Genomic DNA, 16,604 nt, shown 5'->3' on the forward strand with positions numbered 1-16,604 from the left:
GGACTAGATGGATGGGATAGAAAGGACTGACAAAACCCGAGACCAGGAAGAAGAGACGATGGATGAAGATTGGAAGAAAGGTTTAAAAATTCATTTAGAAAATCATTGTAAAATTAATGAGTATTAGAAAAATGTTGGAATGAAACTATTTGGCTTTAGTAGAAATGTTAAAAAGAATTATGTATAAATATGTTATGTTAAAAAGAATTATGTATAAATAAGTTTTAAGTTTTAAGCTTTAGGGCTTTTTATGGTAAGATAAGGTTAAAATAAATTAAGGTAATTTAATGACAGAATATAGTGAAAGATGGAAAGGATTTGCTGAGATAATTAATAACTAGAATACAAAAAGGGGAGGTGTGAGGAGGTCGTTGAAATAAGTGAATGAAAGATAAGATATTGAAATTGTTTGATGTGTTCTAAACTGTTTTTGTTTTGTTTTGTTAGTTTAATGTGTTAGTGTTATGTAGTGTTTTTGTATTGTATTGTATTGTTTATTTTTTTTGGTAGTGTTTAAATTGTTGGAAAAGTAATAAATATTTTTTTAAAAAACAAAACAAAACTGTGGAATGATCTACCAACTGAGTTACATCTTGCCTTAATGTTATACTCTTTTAGGAGGACAGTGAAGATGTAGCTCTTAAGAACACATGAAGCATAGCTGTCAACGTTTCCTTTTTTTAAAGGGAAATTCCCTTATTCCGAATAGGATTCCTTGCAAGAAAAGGGAAAAGTTGACAGCTATGACATGAAGAGGCCTTCTTCATGTGCACCATGAATAAAGAGGCAGTGATGGGAATGGCTTTCCTTGAGGAATTTCATCAATCCCCATCACACCTTCACCATTCTGGGAAAAGCTTCACCTGTTGCATCTATGTAAAATCACGTTCCTCAGCCGCTGGCTTGACATTTCACCAGGGCAGAAAACACCAAAGGAGAAAGTGGAGGGTGTGTGTGTGTGTGTGTGTGTGTGTGTGTGAAGAGGACCTAGATAACACGAAGCAAGTGTATAGGTAGCAGAGGCTTGGGGGATCGAGTGGGCAGAAGCTGAACCCACCACTCCTGGGTTCACTGTGTGGTGGGAGAAGGCAGAGCTGGGGCTAAGCCCGGGTGGTGAAGGACCTGGAGGAGAGCAGAAAAAAACAGGGTTTCTGGTCCTGGGTTCGCTGGACAGGACTGGCTTAACTTCTTGCAGCTCTTTACTCGCGTCTGTTTTCATGGAAGCTGAGCCCCGCTGAAGTCCGTGGACTTAACTTCGTCCAGCAAAAGCATGCGAAGGGTTTCAAGTCTAAGCAGGGCGTCCTCGGGGAGGAGAGAGGGGCCACAATCTTCTCCCTTCCCGCCCTGCAGAGCTCAGGGATGATGGGAGTTGTAGTCCAACAACATCTGGCGACCCACAGGTTGAGAAAGGCTGCTCTAAAGGCTCGTGTGCAGTCGGGGGGTCCTGCATACAAGATACATAAATCATAGGTGTATTTACATATGCATGCATTAATTGCATCGCTTCCTGCAATGCTTCCCAAATGCTGAGCACAGATTCAGGGGCTGCGCCAAGTTCTGGAGAGGAGGCGGTGGAGGGAAGGTAGGCGAGGCAGGGTCTCCGTGGGTCGCGGAGGCGAGCGCCCTCGCCCGGGGGGGGGCGCCAGGATCCCCCCTCGGCTCTCCAGAAGGTGCGCGAGAAGCCACCTCCGCGACCCGCTCCCCCTTTGCGCGAGAGGACGAACGTTGATCTGGGAACCTCTTCGGCGTGAGCCGGTGGGAGAAGCCGCCGCGTTTCCGTCAGGACACTTTTCGCTGCGACACCCACCTCCTCCTCCTCCTCCTCCTCCCCCACCACCTCCAACCTCCCCCCAGGAAGAGCGAGGTAGAAGCCCCCCTCGCTCAGCCCCACCCTGACAGAGACCCTCCCCCCCCTCAGGGCACCCCCGGGGTCTCCCCCCCCCGTCCTCAGTTTCCCCTTCTCTCCCCTGAGGAGCCTGGGCTGCTGGTGGGCAGCTGCAGGGGGAGGCAGCGGGGCAAGAGGGCACCTGGCTCTGGATGCCCACGGCTTTGCTTTCTGGGGGGAGCGGAGGGGCACCTGGGGAGGCTTACCTCCCTCTTATCCTAATATCCCTCTCTGCTATCAAGCAGGGCGGCGGGTTGGTGGGTGGAGGCTGCTGTTGCTGCTGTTGCTAAACTGACGTTTGGAGCCGGATGCCAACTCCCCGAAACCTGAAGGCTTGGATCCTTTTACCTTTGCCAGAACGTGTGTGCCTGCTGGATAGGTGCCACCGATCCCATATATCGCTTCCTCTGGATCATTGCTGCCGGCCAACTTCGCTGCTTCTTGGGTTGCTACTTCTAGATCCGCCTGCCGTGCCTCGGGTGCCAAGGTGGCATTGCTCAATCCCTTGCTCTTTCTTCATGGTAACTTTGGACTTGGGCCATGTTCTGTTGCCGGCTGTGATTCAACATGCGCCCCGGATTGGTGCCACTAACCGTTTCGCTCGGATCCGTGCCATCCACTGCCAGCTAATACTGCCGCCTTGGATCGTAGACTGGAAGACCCCTCTGTTCTCCACCTGGACATTACAGCTTACTTCACTCCAGGATGGAAGCAAAGGGCATGTTCTGGTGCCTGCCTCACCTTGGCATGAGGTTTTGGTGCAGAAATGAGAGTTGAGATTGAGACTTTGGAACGCCACCCAAGCAGGGTAAGTTTGGATCCAGTTCTGCATATGGAGGAAGGGGCTAACTGAGAGAGAAAGTAACCTGGGTGTCTGCCAAGAAAGATCTTTTGGGATTTTGATGCCAGTCCTTAGGCTGTGTGTAAGTCTGCAAGACTGGGAGTTTGGGAAAGCTGTTGCATAACCTAATGACAGGTGGCCTATATTAGCATATTGATGGAAGAACCCCAGAGCTGGGGATGGAGGCAGCTGATGCCTACAGAAAGTGGAAGTGCTCCAAGTCCCACCCACCCCACCAAAGCTCTCCCACCATATCTTCCCTCAGCTCCACCCACCAGAGCCATTCCCATTTATTCCACCCCAGCTTTGACCATATGAATGACCATGTTAGCTAATTTGATCTTCAGTATCAGTATGCCTCTAAGCACCCTGCTTTGTAAGCTTCCCAGAAGCATTTGGCAGAACGTTGGACAAAACCAGAAATGGAGGACAGGCGGAGGAGACGTGTGAACCCCAACCCCACCTTTGACCACACATTCCCACTGCAACACAAACTGCTTGCAATACTTTGGTATAGCTGAGGTGTAATAATAAAATGACTTTCCCCCCAACAGCCCTCAGGTCAGGGATTCTCACAAATTTCTAGGTGTTAGTGAAGAGGTGTATAGATACTATAGACCTAGATTCTGGCACTACATTTCCACGTTTTCTAAGTTCTTTCCATTTTTAGTGGTTCCTTCTCCATGTTGTAACCTCTCCTCCCTCCTTGCCTGAGTAAAGGATGAAATCTTATCACATCTTCCTACTGTTGCCTTTTAGACAGCATTTATTTAGATATATCCCCTGTCATCTAACTCTGCTGTAATGGTTGATGGTATTATATATACCTGCTATAGATGGGGTAGGCAGGGTGTTTTTTTCTGTTGAGGGCCACATTCCTTCAGGGGTCATCTTTCAGGGTGGCCAAATGCTAGCAGTAGATGGAGTCAGAATTGGTGGGAAGAGCCACAGACATATTTGTTCTGTCTTAACTAATCTGGAATAAACATCACTCTGCTTCTATTTTCACCACTTTTACTTCAAATTAAACTACCTCCTCTATACAGGTCTACTCAGAAATAAGCATCACTGGGTTTGATAGGGTTATTCTCAAATAAGTATACAAATCCTTTTTTTAAAGTACTGTGTAGTACAACAAACCAATACAGTTAATGTTCTGGAATGCATTTCCTCAAACTGAACACTGAATACTGGCATACTAGAACATTGAATAGAAGTATGCTTTTAATTGCAATTATTTTTAGAATGTTTTAAGCTGTTTCTACTTTGTTTTTATTATTGAATTGTATATCTGTTTGCCGTCCTGGGCTCATTCGGGAGGAAGGGTGGGATATAAATACAGGAAGTGATGATGATGATGATGATACAGCCAGAAAAAAAATTAAAACCAGTTTATATGTATCATTCAAAATCTTTCCCCTTCTGTTGTTGTTGTTTAGTCGTTTAGTTGTGTCTGACTCTTCATGACCCCATGGACCAGAGCATGCCAGGCACTGTAAGGGGAGGAGGAAGAGAGAGAGGGAGAGACAAAAGATGGAAAAAATAAGGAAGAAGCCAACAGGAAGGAGGAACTCGGGGGGGGGGGGGTGGAAGTATGAGAGTTCAGAGGAAGCTGGAAGCCCCATAAAACAAAGTTGGGGGCTTTAGATCACCCACCTGTAGCCTACAGTTCAATAAGATCTGGTTCTTTCCACAGATGGTAAAAAACAAAGGTTGCATTCACATGCTACTTTGTACAGTATGTGTCTTTAGGGGTTTTGCTAGGAAGCATCCTTGGAACTCAACATGTGTGAAATCTCCAAATCTAGGGAAGGAGCAGCCCAGGCAAGTGTGAAGTCAGTCCCGCAATGTCCAATAGGAACAATACTTAATTAAATGTATATAGGATTGCAGGGTTAGTAGCTTTATTTGCTGGAGCTGTAAGCTTCATAAACGAACCAGCTAAAATTTTGCAGTCCAGTCCTGTGCTTGTTTGCCAAATTCAAGTAGATTTACTGCCAAATAAGTGTGCTTAGGGTTGCAGCCTTAGTCCTGCCTGGGAGTAAGTCCCATCAAACAAAGTCTTGTTTCCATGTAAGCATGTGTGGCATTGGGCTGTCGACTGAGTAATCAGTAGACACCAAAGTTGTTGGGTAGTGTTGTACAGTGAGGACGCAGTGACTTATTATGTGTAGGTATTGTGGTTCTGATATTGGTGTACCAAGCGTGAATAAGAAAACATTCAAAATGCCTCTTATTCTAAACAATGAGTGGTAGCTGTTCTTTATTACGCTGCTAGCTATATTTGGCTTCTCTAAAGGGCTATATTAGTTCTCTAAAAAGCATCTATATTGAGGGTTGGTTATATGCTATTTATTAATGGAATTGTTTCTTTTTAAAAAAGAAAAGTGGGTGACAAATCAATTGCAGTACAGCTCTTTTAATTGGCTGGCAGCTAGGTTGAAGTCCATATCATGATAACTGTTTCATAATTTTTGATCCGGCAGTATATCACAAATCCTCTGTGTGTGTGTGTTTTATGCAAAAATCACAATGTGGGAAAAACTGTGATGCCAGCTAATGCCTCTACATAGCTCAATCCTTATTTCAGACATTGTGATATATCAGTATATTTTGCAATGTTTAGCTGGTGATATAATCACAATGTCGAAAACCAGATATCACCCAGCCCTACTGGCAGCCCTACATAACTGCAGCTCTAAAAGTTGTGTGACCCATATAATTCCCACCTCACACTTTTCCCAATTAATGTGCTTTCTTTCTTATTGCAGACTTGGCATTCCAACCCAAGGGAATACACATAAGGAGATACTTATGGAGCTGCAGAGACATTCCAAGTCTATAGGAGACCCCCAAAGACCACCAGAAACCTTGGAACCCCTCAATCCACAAGAGCCTGCAAGCCATGTGGGACAACCCATCAAGCTGGAGCTGGGGGGTGAGGGAGGGGGTGTCCAAACATCGCCTCCTAAACTCTCTCGCCCGCCATTGCCTTCTCCTGGTAGCGCCCTCCTTCAGGGATTGAATGGGCTGCCAGGAGCAGGGAGGCGGGCACTTGTTCCTGGAGGGACAGGAGGCACAGAACAAGGGGAACCCTCTCGATTGGGGCACTACTTGCTGATTGACAGCCAGGGGCTGCCATACACAGTGCTGGTGGAAGAGGGGGTGGGAGCGGCAGGGGACCCGGAAGGGGGCGGGAGCGGAGGGTCCTTGCGTAAGGTGTACAGCTGCCCTGTGTGCTCGCGGACATTTGAGTACCTGTCTTACCTGCAGCGCCACAGCATCACCCACTCGGAGAGCAAGCCCCACGTCTGCCGGGCGTGCGGCAAGGCCTTCAAGCGCACGTCCCACTTGGAGCGCCACAAGTACACCCACTCGGGCCGGAAGCCCCATCAGTGCCCCATCTGCCAGCGCAGCTTCCGTGACTCGGGGGAGCTCTCGCACCACCAGCGGGTGCACACGGGGGAGCGGCCCTACCAGTGCGAGGCCTGCCACATGCGCTTTGGGGAGCGCAACACCCTCCAGAGGCACATCCGCCGGAAGCACCGCCTGCAGCTCCTCCCGACACCGTAAAGGCCGGCCTTTTCGAGACTGAAGTTGTGCCACGAGAGGATCAGCATGAGAACCTCGCTGCCCACCCAGGCCTTAGACATCTACCACCTGGGCGCAGCTAGCACCCACCCATGCGACGGCAACCCTGGCCTGCAAATGCCTCCCCGTGTCTTTACGGACCTGATACTTCTCCATTTGCTGGCCCAAGGACTAGCTGTTGCGTGGGGAAAATGGGAATGGAGAACCTCGCCCACCTATGCCACAAACTATCCGGCATGCAATAGCCAGCTTGCAAAATCCCAGCTTAGGTCCCTCCTGCCTTCTCATGCCGCAAGGACTTGGTATGGACACACTGGCCTACCTTCCGCCTTTTGTAGAACCTTGTCTATCCCGTCTGTCTGTGCTCCTTGCAACCTGGCAGGGGGATTCCTTGCCTCCTGCTTTGTCCCCATCCGAGTTTCCACTACCCCCGTAGGTCACTCACATCCAGCATGGATTCACGGGCCGAGCTCTGCAACACAGAGCATTGCCTGCTAGCATCTGTTTCTGCCACAGTGTCATAGGGAGAAGTTCTTGTGGCATATTGGGGATATGTGGAGGGAGGAATCCAGCAGACCCTGCCTAGAACGTGCATTATGGCACAGACACTGTCCCCTCTGCGTATGCCTGGAGGGTATGCTATCATGCAGAATGGCGATGCATGCCAGTTAAAAACCTCCTCATCTGCAGACATGGCCTTCGAATCGATTAGGGGCTAGCCCTCTCATGTATGCACTGCGACCCACAGACACAGTACGGAGACCTCAGCCTGTCAGGAAAACTAGCGCATGCCTATTTTGGGAAGATCTGCTTTGCTTTCATGCAGAATTTGGTTCCAGATTAAGAGCAGGTGGTGGTGGGCAGCCATGAAGAGAACTCTCCTTACTCTACAATAGCCATGCAGGGCTTCCATTTGAATTTAGCAAGAGGTTCAAATCGAATCTGGCCAGTTTTGATTCTTTATTTTGAGTCCCCTGCAAGCGTCTCAAGCATGGCTACTTGGTGTACGATGGAGGCTGTGGCCTTGAATCCTGACATTCCACCTCAAGAACGCTTGGGCCCAAATTTCTCCCCCTCCTTCCCTTACAATAAAGAGCCTATTGAAGGAGCATAAGCAAGAGGCTAGAGAAGGCTGGGTGGAACATCAGCTGAATTCCATGTGCAGGAAGAAAGTCACTTTTCTTTAAGGCAGTGCCCAAATTACAGGGAAGCCAGAGAGGGCCTTTACCTGTTGCAGCAGCTCCCTTGGCTACTGCTTTTTGAAGGCTACAGGGGACCACAATTTGGCTAAAATTAGAAGGAATGGGGGGGTGCATTTCCTTAAGGCTCCTCCTAACCTGCCCTTCCATCTATAAAGCACTGCTTTAATGAATTCTGGCTCTGAATTATTATTATTTTAAAAATCTAGATGGGGAGTATGGGTGTTGAAGGATGGAATATGGGATATTCCCCAACTTACCAGCCTTAACAGTCTCTTATTTCCAAACCCTCCAGATTTTTCCAGGGAAACAGAGTTGGTGATTCTACATTCCTTCCAGCGGCGGCGGCTGCTGCTGCTACTGGTAGTCCAGCCTCCAGATCAGATCCATGTGTGGACCCATCAACTCTGGTCAGGCCTTGTTTTCTTCTGACCCCTAATTAGAACCATTTCAACCAGCTTCCCAAAGAGTTTCAGGCCACGGTCTATATACTTACGGGGTGGGTGGGTTTCAACCCCAGAGATGCAGCAACAGAAAAATGTTGGTCTTCATCCCAGGCTTACTGCCAGTGGGATGTATGTGATAAGACTGCTGTGGTTTCCTACAATAATTAACAAACATAGAATCTCTGTTTCCTCGACAGGGAGAAACAATCAGGAGACATCGATATACAGGCATGTGTTCCAAGGTATCGGCTAGCCTGGTACCTCCAAAGCTTGCCAGGGAGATTCCTGGATCATATTTCCTCTGCTTCATATTTAGTGTGGAATTTTTAAACTGTGTGTGTCTTCCTTTTTTTTTTTAATTAAAAACAATCCTCTGGGGTTTTGGTTCATCTTTGTGTGCTAAACGAATAAAGTTCTGCTGTGTTACTTCCATTTCGTTGAGAGGATGTAGATCCGTTGGCAAGAATTTAGCCCTTTGCTGGGTTTGAGAAGAGTGCCTTTCAGCTGTGTAACTTCTAGGCATTTGCAAAAGGTCTTTTCTCAAGATGTGGAGAATCACTTGATTTCCTTGAACATAGAAAGGGGGGTGGGTGCTATAGCTCAGGGGTAGAGCAGCTGCTCTCCATTGCAGATGGTCCTAGGTTCAATCCCTGATGTCTCCAGGTAGGGCCACTCTGAAACCATGGATTGCTGCTGCCTGGCATTGTGGAGTGGACAAAACAGATGGCTCAATGGTCTGTCTCGGCTTTCTCTAAAGAGGTTTTGTTGAAGGAGGAAGTGTGGGATGCACACTGAAAGTAGCATCCTTTTATGAATTATTATTTTTTACAAAAACCAAATATGCGTCAAGAATCTGCCAGCTGAGTACTCAAAATATGTAAATCAATAAAATGTAAGTATATCACTTGTTTTGCATAAGCTTTCTCAGCTACATGCTTTATTGTGAACCCAACATTTGCATTTCCAGAGAATTTGGAATGCTTATTATTTTAGTTTTAAAAGCTGGGTATGTTAGCCTACCAGGATAAAGCAGTTACAGATAGGTAGCCATGTTGGTCAGGATAAAGCAGTACAGGAACATGAGTACAGAGGTCGAAGAAGGAATAGAGTAGATGCTCGTTTTTCCCAGCTTGACCCATACATTGGCCAAGCAGTCCAGAACCTTGCTTTGGGGGAGGGGAGGTGGAATGAAAGCAGGCGTGCTTGGAAATGCAAATTCTCCTTTGAAAAACTGCATATAGAATTGTTCAGAGCAAACTGACATCAGTCCAGAATATGTTTTAGGGTGTACATACTGGTTCGATGACATCCTGCTCCCCAGTCTAGAGAGAAAAGATAAAAGCTGTTACAGCTGAGATGCTGGTATGATAGTATATGTTAAAAATAGATTTTTAAGCCTGCTTTTTCGTGAGGAAGTTGTATGGAATTGTGTGTGATGTGGGGGAAGTGGACAGGGAGGAAAAACCTCTCAGAGCCATCCTGAGAATGTTAGAAGATTCCAGAAAGGCACACGTCCCTGGTTGAACTGTGGAGTTTGCTGCCACAGTATGAAGTGCTCGCCACCAACCCAGACAGACAAATTCATGGAGGATGAAACTACAGATAGCTACTAATCACAATGGCTGTGTTCTACCACCCAGTGTTGGAGGCAGTGTGTCTCTGAATACCAGTCACAAAAGGGGAGAGGGCTGTTTCATTCATGCCTTGCTTCCCATTGGCATCTGGTTCACCACTGAAAGAACAGGATATGGAGGGGTGGGTCTTCTTATGCTCTCTTGAGAATAAAGATGCAAAGGCGATTTTTAACTGCAACTGGAGCATTTGGAATCGCAAAAAGTGCTTTGCAGCACAGACCCTTTTCTAATTCATCCTGGTTTATTACACCGCGGATAAAGCATATTTCAACTAAGCTAAATTACAGAACCAGCCTCTGATTCTCCCTACTTTGCAAGCGGGGCGGCTGTGTCTTTAAACGAGGGGAAGGAGGTGGGGCGGAGGGGAAAGAGTGGTCATGTATTGCTTGTATTTCTGACTGCAGACAAAAAGCCAGGGCCATCTCCCAGTTCCCTTTAATTTCCTTTTTGGTTGCACTTAAAGGGGAGGTGTGCATTCGGGATGGGGAGGAGGGAAAAGGGGGAGGGGAGTTTTCCCAACTGTTTCTTCCCCCTGAAGGAGGCGGAAAGTTGCACAGGGACGGCGGCGGCGCTGCAGAATCTCCCCGGTACCAGCCTGGATGGAGCAGGTACAGGTGAGGGATTCCTTTGTGGAGCAGGAGGAGGGGATGCCAGCGGCCAGGAGCGGCTGCCGGGTGCAGTGCCCGAGGATGAGTAGGGGACTCGCGTGCCAATGGGGGGGGCAGGCGGGGGGGGGAGAGGGAGGGACAAAGGGACCCCGAGTCAACCCAGAGGCGCAGGGCGGAGGGCTTGCAGCACGAGCACCGTCGATGGCGCTCCCCGCGGACCCCGGCAGCCTGGCCAGCGGCGGGTCCCCTGCCCTCCACCTTTGGCCATGCTCGCCCAGCTCCGGGCTATTGTTCTCTCCGCCAAGAAGCCGGACTCGTTCAGGGAGGAGGACGAGCGGGATCTGTTAGGAGATCGCAGCGGGGTGGGGTGGGGGGAGAGAGATCTAGACGGGGTTGGGACGCTTTTGGCTGGCAGCCAGGATGCCCGGGAGGGAGGGGGCCGGTGAAATTTGGAGGGCAGGCGGCTGGGTGCCAGGCTTGGAGGGAGTGGGGCGGGTTAAGCGCCCCGGAGGGGAACTCGGGAGCCGGGACGCTAGGCTGGGCTCTTTGATTGGTTCAGAGGCTCCATCGAAATGGGCCTAGGAGGTAAGAAAGCAAGATTTGGGGCAGGTGGGGGGGGTGCTAGGGTCAAGGATGGCATTTTCTGGGCCAGGCCGAAAGCTCATCCATCCGGAGGGGCTGGATAAAGATGATGGTGGTCCTCCCGTTTCTTGTTTACCCCCCACCCGCACCTCTGATTCAGAGGTAAACAGCCTTTTCACATGGAGTTTCCCTGCAGTGATCCTGGGCTGTCTGGGAAGGGAGCAGCAGACTTGGAATTGGGATGCTTCGGATGAGCATTGAAAACAGTGAAGTCCAGCCAGTCAGCTTGGTGGTCAGGATGCCTGGGTTCCTTGGGCGAAGATTTAAACCAGGGAAAGATTTGGGTTAGAGCTAAGAGCTGAACAAGTTATCTGGGAAGTTCAGGACACACTCGCTGTGGGGGAGACTTCTGCATCCTTCGGTGTAGAGCAGGGGTAGGCAACCTAAGGCCCGTTGGGCCAGATGTGGCCCAGTCGCCTTCTCAATCCGGTCCACAGATGGTCCGGGAATCAGCGTGTTTTTACATGGGTAGAATGTGTCCTTTTATTAAAAATGCATCTCTGGGTTATTTGTGGGGCATAGGAATTCGTTCAGTCCCCCCCCCCCCAAAAATATATAATCCAGCCCACCACATGGTCTAAGGGACTGTGGACCAGCTCATGGCTGAAAAAGGTTGCTGACCCCTGGTGAGGTCTGATTTAAGCTGGGGATACCAGACATGCTTGTTTATTCATTTAAAGTATTTGTACCCAACTCAGGCACATTAAAACACATTGTAAAGGCTTCGTAGTAAGTTCTGCTTTTAGCTGAAATTCAATGGGAACTATGCTAGAGAATTCTGGGAGATGATTAATACAGAATTAAAAAAGATCCTTAAGATCACATTTCCCAAAAGACCTGAGGCCTTTCTATTAGGATATCCTGAAAAAGGCACTCGATCTCTTTTTAAACGCAACCACCGCAGCTAAAGTGGTATATGTGAAGAAATGGAAAGAAAAAAAGATTCCCACGAAAGAAATATGGTAGAATAAATTGATAGAATACACAGAATTAGTAACTATGACCGCAAAACTAAGAAATAAGGATGAGTCACAGATAAGAGATGAGTGGAAGTGTTTTGAAAAGTATCTCAGAGGGTATAATAGTCAGTTTAACCTACAAGTAGGAATGAACATAAGAGCAGCAGATAACATTAAATAAGGGAAGATTTGTGACAAAAATGGGTGGAATAATAGATTATGCAGCCGACAAAATACTACCTAGAATGCCATGGAGAGTTAGACTGGGAAGTCCAAGGATAAGAAATAATTATGAATATTTTATGGTGTATATATAAGTTGTAAAACTGCATAAACAAAGAGAAAGAAAGAAAGATTCAATAGGATCACACAAGAGTGAACCTTTCTGTGGCCACATGGAGTCTGGGTAATTGTCTGCCCAAGGAGACCTTTCTGGTGTTTCCTCTGATAATTTTTTGCCATTGCTTTAAGACAGATCAGTTCCAGCTGACATTTGTTTAATTGGAGGGTTTTTATTTCCTTCAGTATTTTAACTGCTGTCTTGTTTTCATATTGTTCTCAACTGACCAGCTTAACTTGGTTACATTGATGTTGCTTTTATATTTTGCTTTTAGCCTCGCTGGGCATTCTTAGATAGAAAGGCTGAGTAGAAATTTACTTAAATGAAAGCAGCATGTGGGCTTGGGTTAGGGAAGGGAGGTGAATTACACTCGCAGCCCCCCATTCCCTGATTCCTTCAGGATTTAGCAGAATCATCTCCTTCCTCTTCAGCCTTCTAAAAGCAATAGGTAAGGAAACCAGGCCTCTACTGCTCCCTGTGTAATTCAAGCTCTGGCTATTTGATCTGCCCACCCTACCCGCTCTGTTTACATCTCTGCCTTTCCTGCTATTTCCAGGGGAAGATGCTGTGAAGCAGGCATTCTGCTGGTGTGGACTCGCCAATGGAAATCCAGCTGGTTAGAGTGAAAGAAGAGGCAACTCCAGGATTGCCCCCTGTCTGCCCGCTGTGCCAGGAGGAGCTGCCGAGTCTTGCTGGGCCCAAAGGGCAGGCTCTACAATGCCAGGGCTGCAAAAACCTCTTGGTCGAGCCCCGGGGATGGTTGCCTGGCAACCAAGAGGCCCTGTCCTTCCTTGCTGAGAGGCCTTACAGCTGCTCCTTCTGCCCCAAGCGCTTCAAGAGGGCCTCAGACCGACGCGACCATGAGCGGGTACATACAGGCGAAAGGCCGTATGGCTGTGGCATCTGTGGCAAGCGTTTTACTCAGAGCTCAGTGCTCTCTGGCCACATGCGCATTCATACTGGCGAGCGGCCCTTCCGCTGCGGCGTCTGCTTTAAGTCGTTCAACAACGGCTCCAACTTCCGCAAGCACCAGCGCATCCACGGGCACCCGTTTGGCTACGGCAACAAGGCAGGCGACGGGAAGGACTGCGCCTTCCTACCTGAGAAGAAGTTGAGCCAGCTGGTGGAAAGACAAGGTGGCTACAGTATAAGCCCTGGCCTGCTGCCCAGACAAAATGGCTGCCAGGTCGTCAAAGAACTGAGGGAAGGCGAGAACAAGAGAGGCCATGACCCCAACAGCCCTTATGTGAACGGCTTTAGCCAGGATAGTGGCCTGAGGCAACCTGGCGATGATGTGGACCATTTCAGGCAAATTAGACTAAGGGGAGATAATGCTAGTTGTGGCCCTAACCATGAACTGAGGCAAAGTGGCCATTCTAAGGGTCTAAGGCAGGCAAGTGATAGCAAAGGTGGACTGGGGGGAAATGGTGGCACCGGCCAGGGACCGATGCAAAATGGCCACAGTTTCAGACGCCAAAAGTACATTGGTGGTGAAAATCCCACTATAGGCCTGAGGCAAAATAGAGCAGAGGGAAGCCACACTCAGGGAGAACAGAAGCATCATGTCGGCAGCCACAATGGCAAGCTACTGTTAGACGACGGCAGTTGTGGGAAAGGCCTTTTGGAAGCTGGTAGCCACAAGCTGAGTCAAGAGAGTGGAGTTGTGGGCTGTTTAGTAAGGAGAACAAATGAAGACTACCTCAAGGGTCCAAAGCATAGTAGTGGGGAGAGCATTGGTGCCCACATAAAGCAGAATGGCAGAGGGGAATGCCCTGTCAGCGCACTGAATCCAAGCAGGCGCCTCAGCACCTCAGCGCCAAGACAAAATGGCCACCATGGAATCGCTGCCCATGACCTCAGACAAAATGGTGCTGGCCACTTCAGATTGCTGAGGCAAGATGGCAGCAGCAACAAGCAGAAAGAGGTGGCATTTCAAGCGTGTGCCCCGGGGAAGATTAATGCTCTCACAGCAAAAGTGTCTGTCTGGTCCTGTCCTGATTGGGAAGAGACCGATTTGGAGACAAGAAGAGAAAGGGGGGAATTTGAAGGATGCTCTCCCTTGGACATGCCTGCTGGTGTATCTCCCTGGGAACTGGAGAGCCCTGAGCCATGTTCTCTGCCTTACGATATTTCCACATCTCCTGGACATGGCTCCTTACAAGAGGAGTTTAGAAGCACCGCTCAGCACTGGGAAGAGGAGGGTTCTGCACCTTGCTTTCCTTTCCAAGATCCCGAGCCTTACGATCAGCCCTCCCAGTCAGCATTCGATTCCAAGCCTTTCCTCTGCTTTGCATGCCCCAAGCAGTTCCGTCGTGCCACAGATCTGAAGGAGCACCTGCGGGTGCACACGGGCGAACGGCCCTTTGGGTGTGCTGTCTGTGGCAAGAGGTTCACACAGAGCTCAGCCCTGGCCACTCACCGGAGACTGCACACTGGGGAGAAGCCCTTTGAATGTGCCGTGTGCTGCCGGCGCTTCAATAACTCTTCCAATTTTGCCAAGCATCGCCGGCTTCATGGGCAGGAGGGTGCTGGGCCTGGTGGTAAAGGGGTGGCGAAAGACCAATGGAGTACCAAGTCACAGTGACTCTTGAGGAGGAAGTTCTCCATGGGGAGATGACACGCTAGCTGTTGGCAGAGCTGCACGTACTTCTGCACCGTTGCAACAGTAGATGCTGATTTCAGCGTCTTTGCAGAATCTCATTTTTAACTTTGTAGAAAACAGCAAGCTTCTAGCCGAGGCTTCCTCAGCCTCAGCCCTTCAGATGTTTTTGGCTTACAACTCCCATGATCCTTAGCTAGCAGGCCCAGTGGTCAGGGATGAGGGGAATTGTAGTCTCAAAACATCTGGAGGGTTGAGGTTGAGGGAGCCTGTTCTAGACCCAAAGGTGTGTTTTGGATAGAATGCCAAACGATGGTTCTACGTTTCATGAGCAAGCCTTGGCTGTGGGTTACTTACCCCCTCTTCTTGTTCTTTCTGGTTCTTTGCAAATAAGAGATTTTCTGCAAACTAGACCTAGAGATTATAATCAAACCATGGTTTCTAATTCTGGCTTGCAAGTAAAATATGGTTGATTTAATCAAAGTTAACAAAGTACAGGAGGAAATTGGAGCATGGGGGTGGGGAGGGAGCAGTCGGTAGTGCAGTTACTCAGGAAAGGGTATTTTATGCAGCAACGCTCTATGTGGAACTCTCCCCCATGGGATATTTGTTTGGTCCCTACAGGAGAAATCTTTTAACATAAATTGAAAACACTTTTATTTACCCAGGCTTTAGGGTCAAACTTGAGTTTTGCGTTTCTCAAGGTAGTATGCTGCTGTTGCTGCTGCCGCCGCCAGCAATATTTGTTTTATTTGTAGCTTTAGGCCATCCTGTGCTCCTATTGGAAGGGTGAGGTACAACAATGATGTATTAATAAGTCTAAAGGCTCAATAATATAAAGTGTGGTTTGGCATTCCATCTAAATGTAGCCATAGGCTTGAGGGCTAGGATCTTGCAGCTCTTTTTGTTTGTTTGTTTGCAATTACCTGTGAACCAAATCTTACTACTTTTCTTGGTTTGGGCATTACATCTGAACCAAACTAATGAAGAGAGAGGCCTAAAGTGCATGGCTAACGGTCGGTAACATTTCTGAAATTGAGGCAAGGAATAGCTGAGCACTTCTAGAAACCAGTGCCTTGTACAGGTGTCTGCCCCTTCCCACTGCTAGCAGAAGAAAAATGGTATTATATGAAATAAGCAAGTTATCATTTACTTCATTTGTGTAACTGTACACAATTGCTAGAGTGCAGATGGTTTGGGCTGTAATCCTATATCCGTTTTCTTGGAAGAGAGCCCAATGAACTCATTAGACTTACTTCTGAGTAGACATAGGATTGTACTAATAGATACCAACACTAGGTATACTGATGCAGTATTGGGTTGTTGTTGCTTTTTTAAAAAAGCAGATGCATGGTCCTGCTCATAGCGATCATAACCCACAATTTCTAATGTGTGTTTTTACCCTCAGGAGGGCAAATCTGAAATGATTTTTTAAAATGTATTTGAAAAGAACTATAAGTAAATAAAGAGGATGAAAATTAAGATTTGTTCATGTTACAACAAGTTGGAGAAAAGGTCTTTAGAAGAAAGGTCCCCCAGTCTTGTAAAAGTTGTAAGCAGAAATCCAAAGGTAGAAATAAAAGCTTCTGAAAAGTTGTAGCCACGTTTAAAACCAAATTATTCTTGACATTTTGCTTTGCAAGCACTAGCCAGTTAAAAAATATTTTGTTAAACATAGTTGAATTTGCATAGAACCCCAATGGAAAAATTTAGGTAGAAAAAATTGTTGAACCAACCTCTCAGGCTACTTGCTGTTACCAAAGATAGTTCCATTAAACAGCTACCTTAAATATCCATTCCAAATATTATCATCAGTTTAGACCTCTCAGTTGCACATCAAACACTTTATGAATTCTTTTG

At 47.8% G+C, this 16,604-nt stretch overlaps 2 protein-coding genes across 6 annotated transcripts; both read left to right on the forward strand.

Annotated features, from left to right (window-relative positions):
• Window positions 1–1,530: 1,530 nt before the first annotated feature.
• LOC308460718 (uncharacterized protein) lies at window positions 1,531–8,394 on the forward strand. Of its 5 annotated transcripts, XR_013978746.1 has the most exons (4): window positions 1,531–2,693; window positions 5,498–6,619; window positions 7,812–7,926; window positions 8,160–8,394. XR_013978746.1 is itself a non-coding variant. In XM_080977233.1 (2 exons), the coding sequence occupies exon 2, from the start codon at window positions 5,541–5,543 to the stop codon at window positions 6,297–6,299; it is 759 nt and encodes a 252-aa protein (XP_080833359.1). In that variant the 5' UTR covers window positions 1,531–2,693; window positions 5,498–5,540; the 3' UTR covers window positions 6,300–8,394. The 5 variants fall into 5 exon arrangements, 1 of the variants encoding a protein (XP_080833359.1); XR_013978744.1 differs by having other exon boundaries at window positions 5,498–7,926; XR_013978745.1 differs by having other exon boundaries at window positions 7,812–8,394.
• A 4,344-nt stretch (window positions 8,395–12,738) lies between these two features.
• Window positions 12,739–16,361, forward strand: ZNF784 (zinc finger protein 784). Its single transcript, XM_080977819.1, has one exon. The coding sequence runs from the start codon at window positions 12,747–12,749 to the stop codon at window positions 14,727–14,729; it is 1,983 nt and encodes a 660-aa protein (XP_080833945.1). The 5' UTR covers window positions 12,739–12,746; the 3' UTR covers window positions 14,730–16,361.
• Window positions 16,362–16,604: the final 243 nt, after the last annotated feature.

This window comes from Podarcis pityusensis (genome assembly GCF_964106645.2).
Source record: "Podarcis pityusensis genome assembly, chromosome: 13".
NCBI classification, from domain to species: Eukaryota; Metazoa; Chordata; class Lepidosauria; order Squamata; family Lacertidae; genus Podarcis; species Podarcis pityusensis.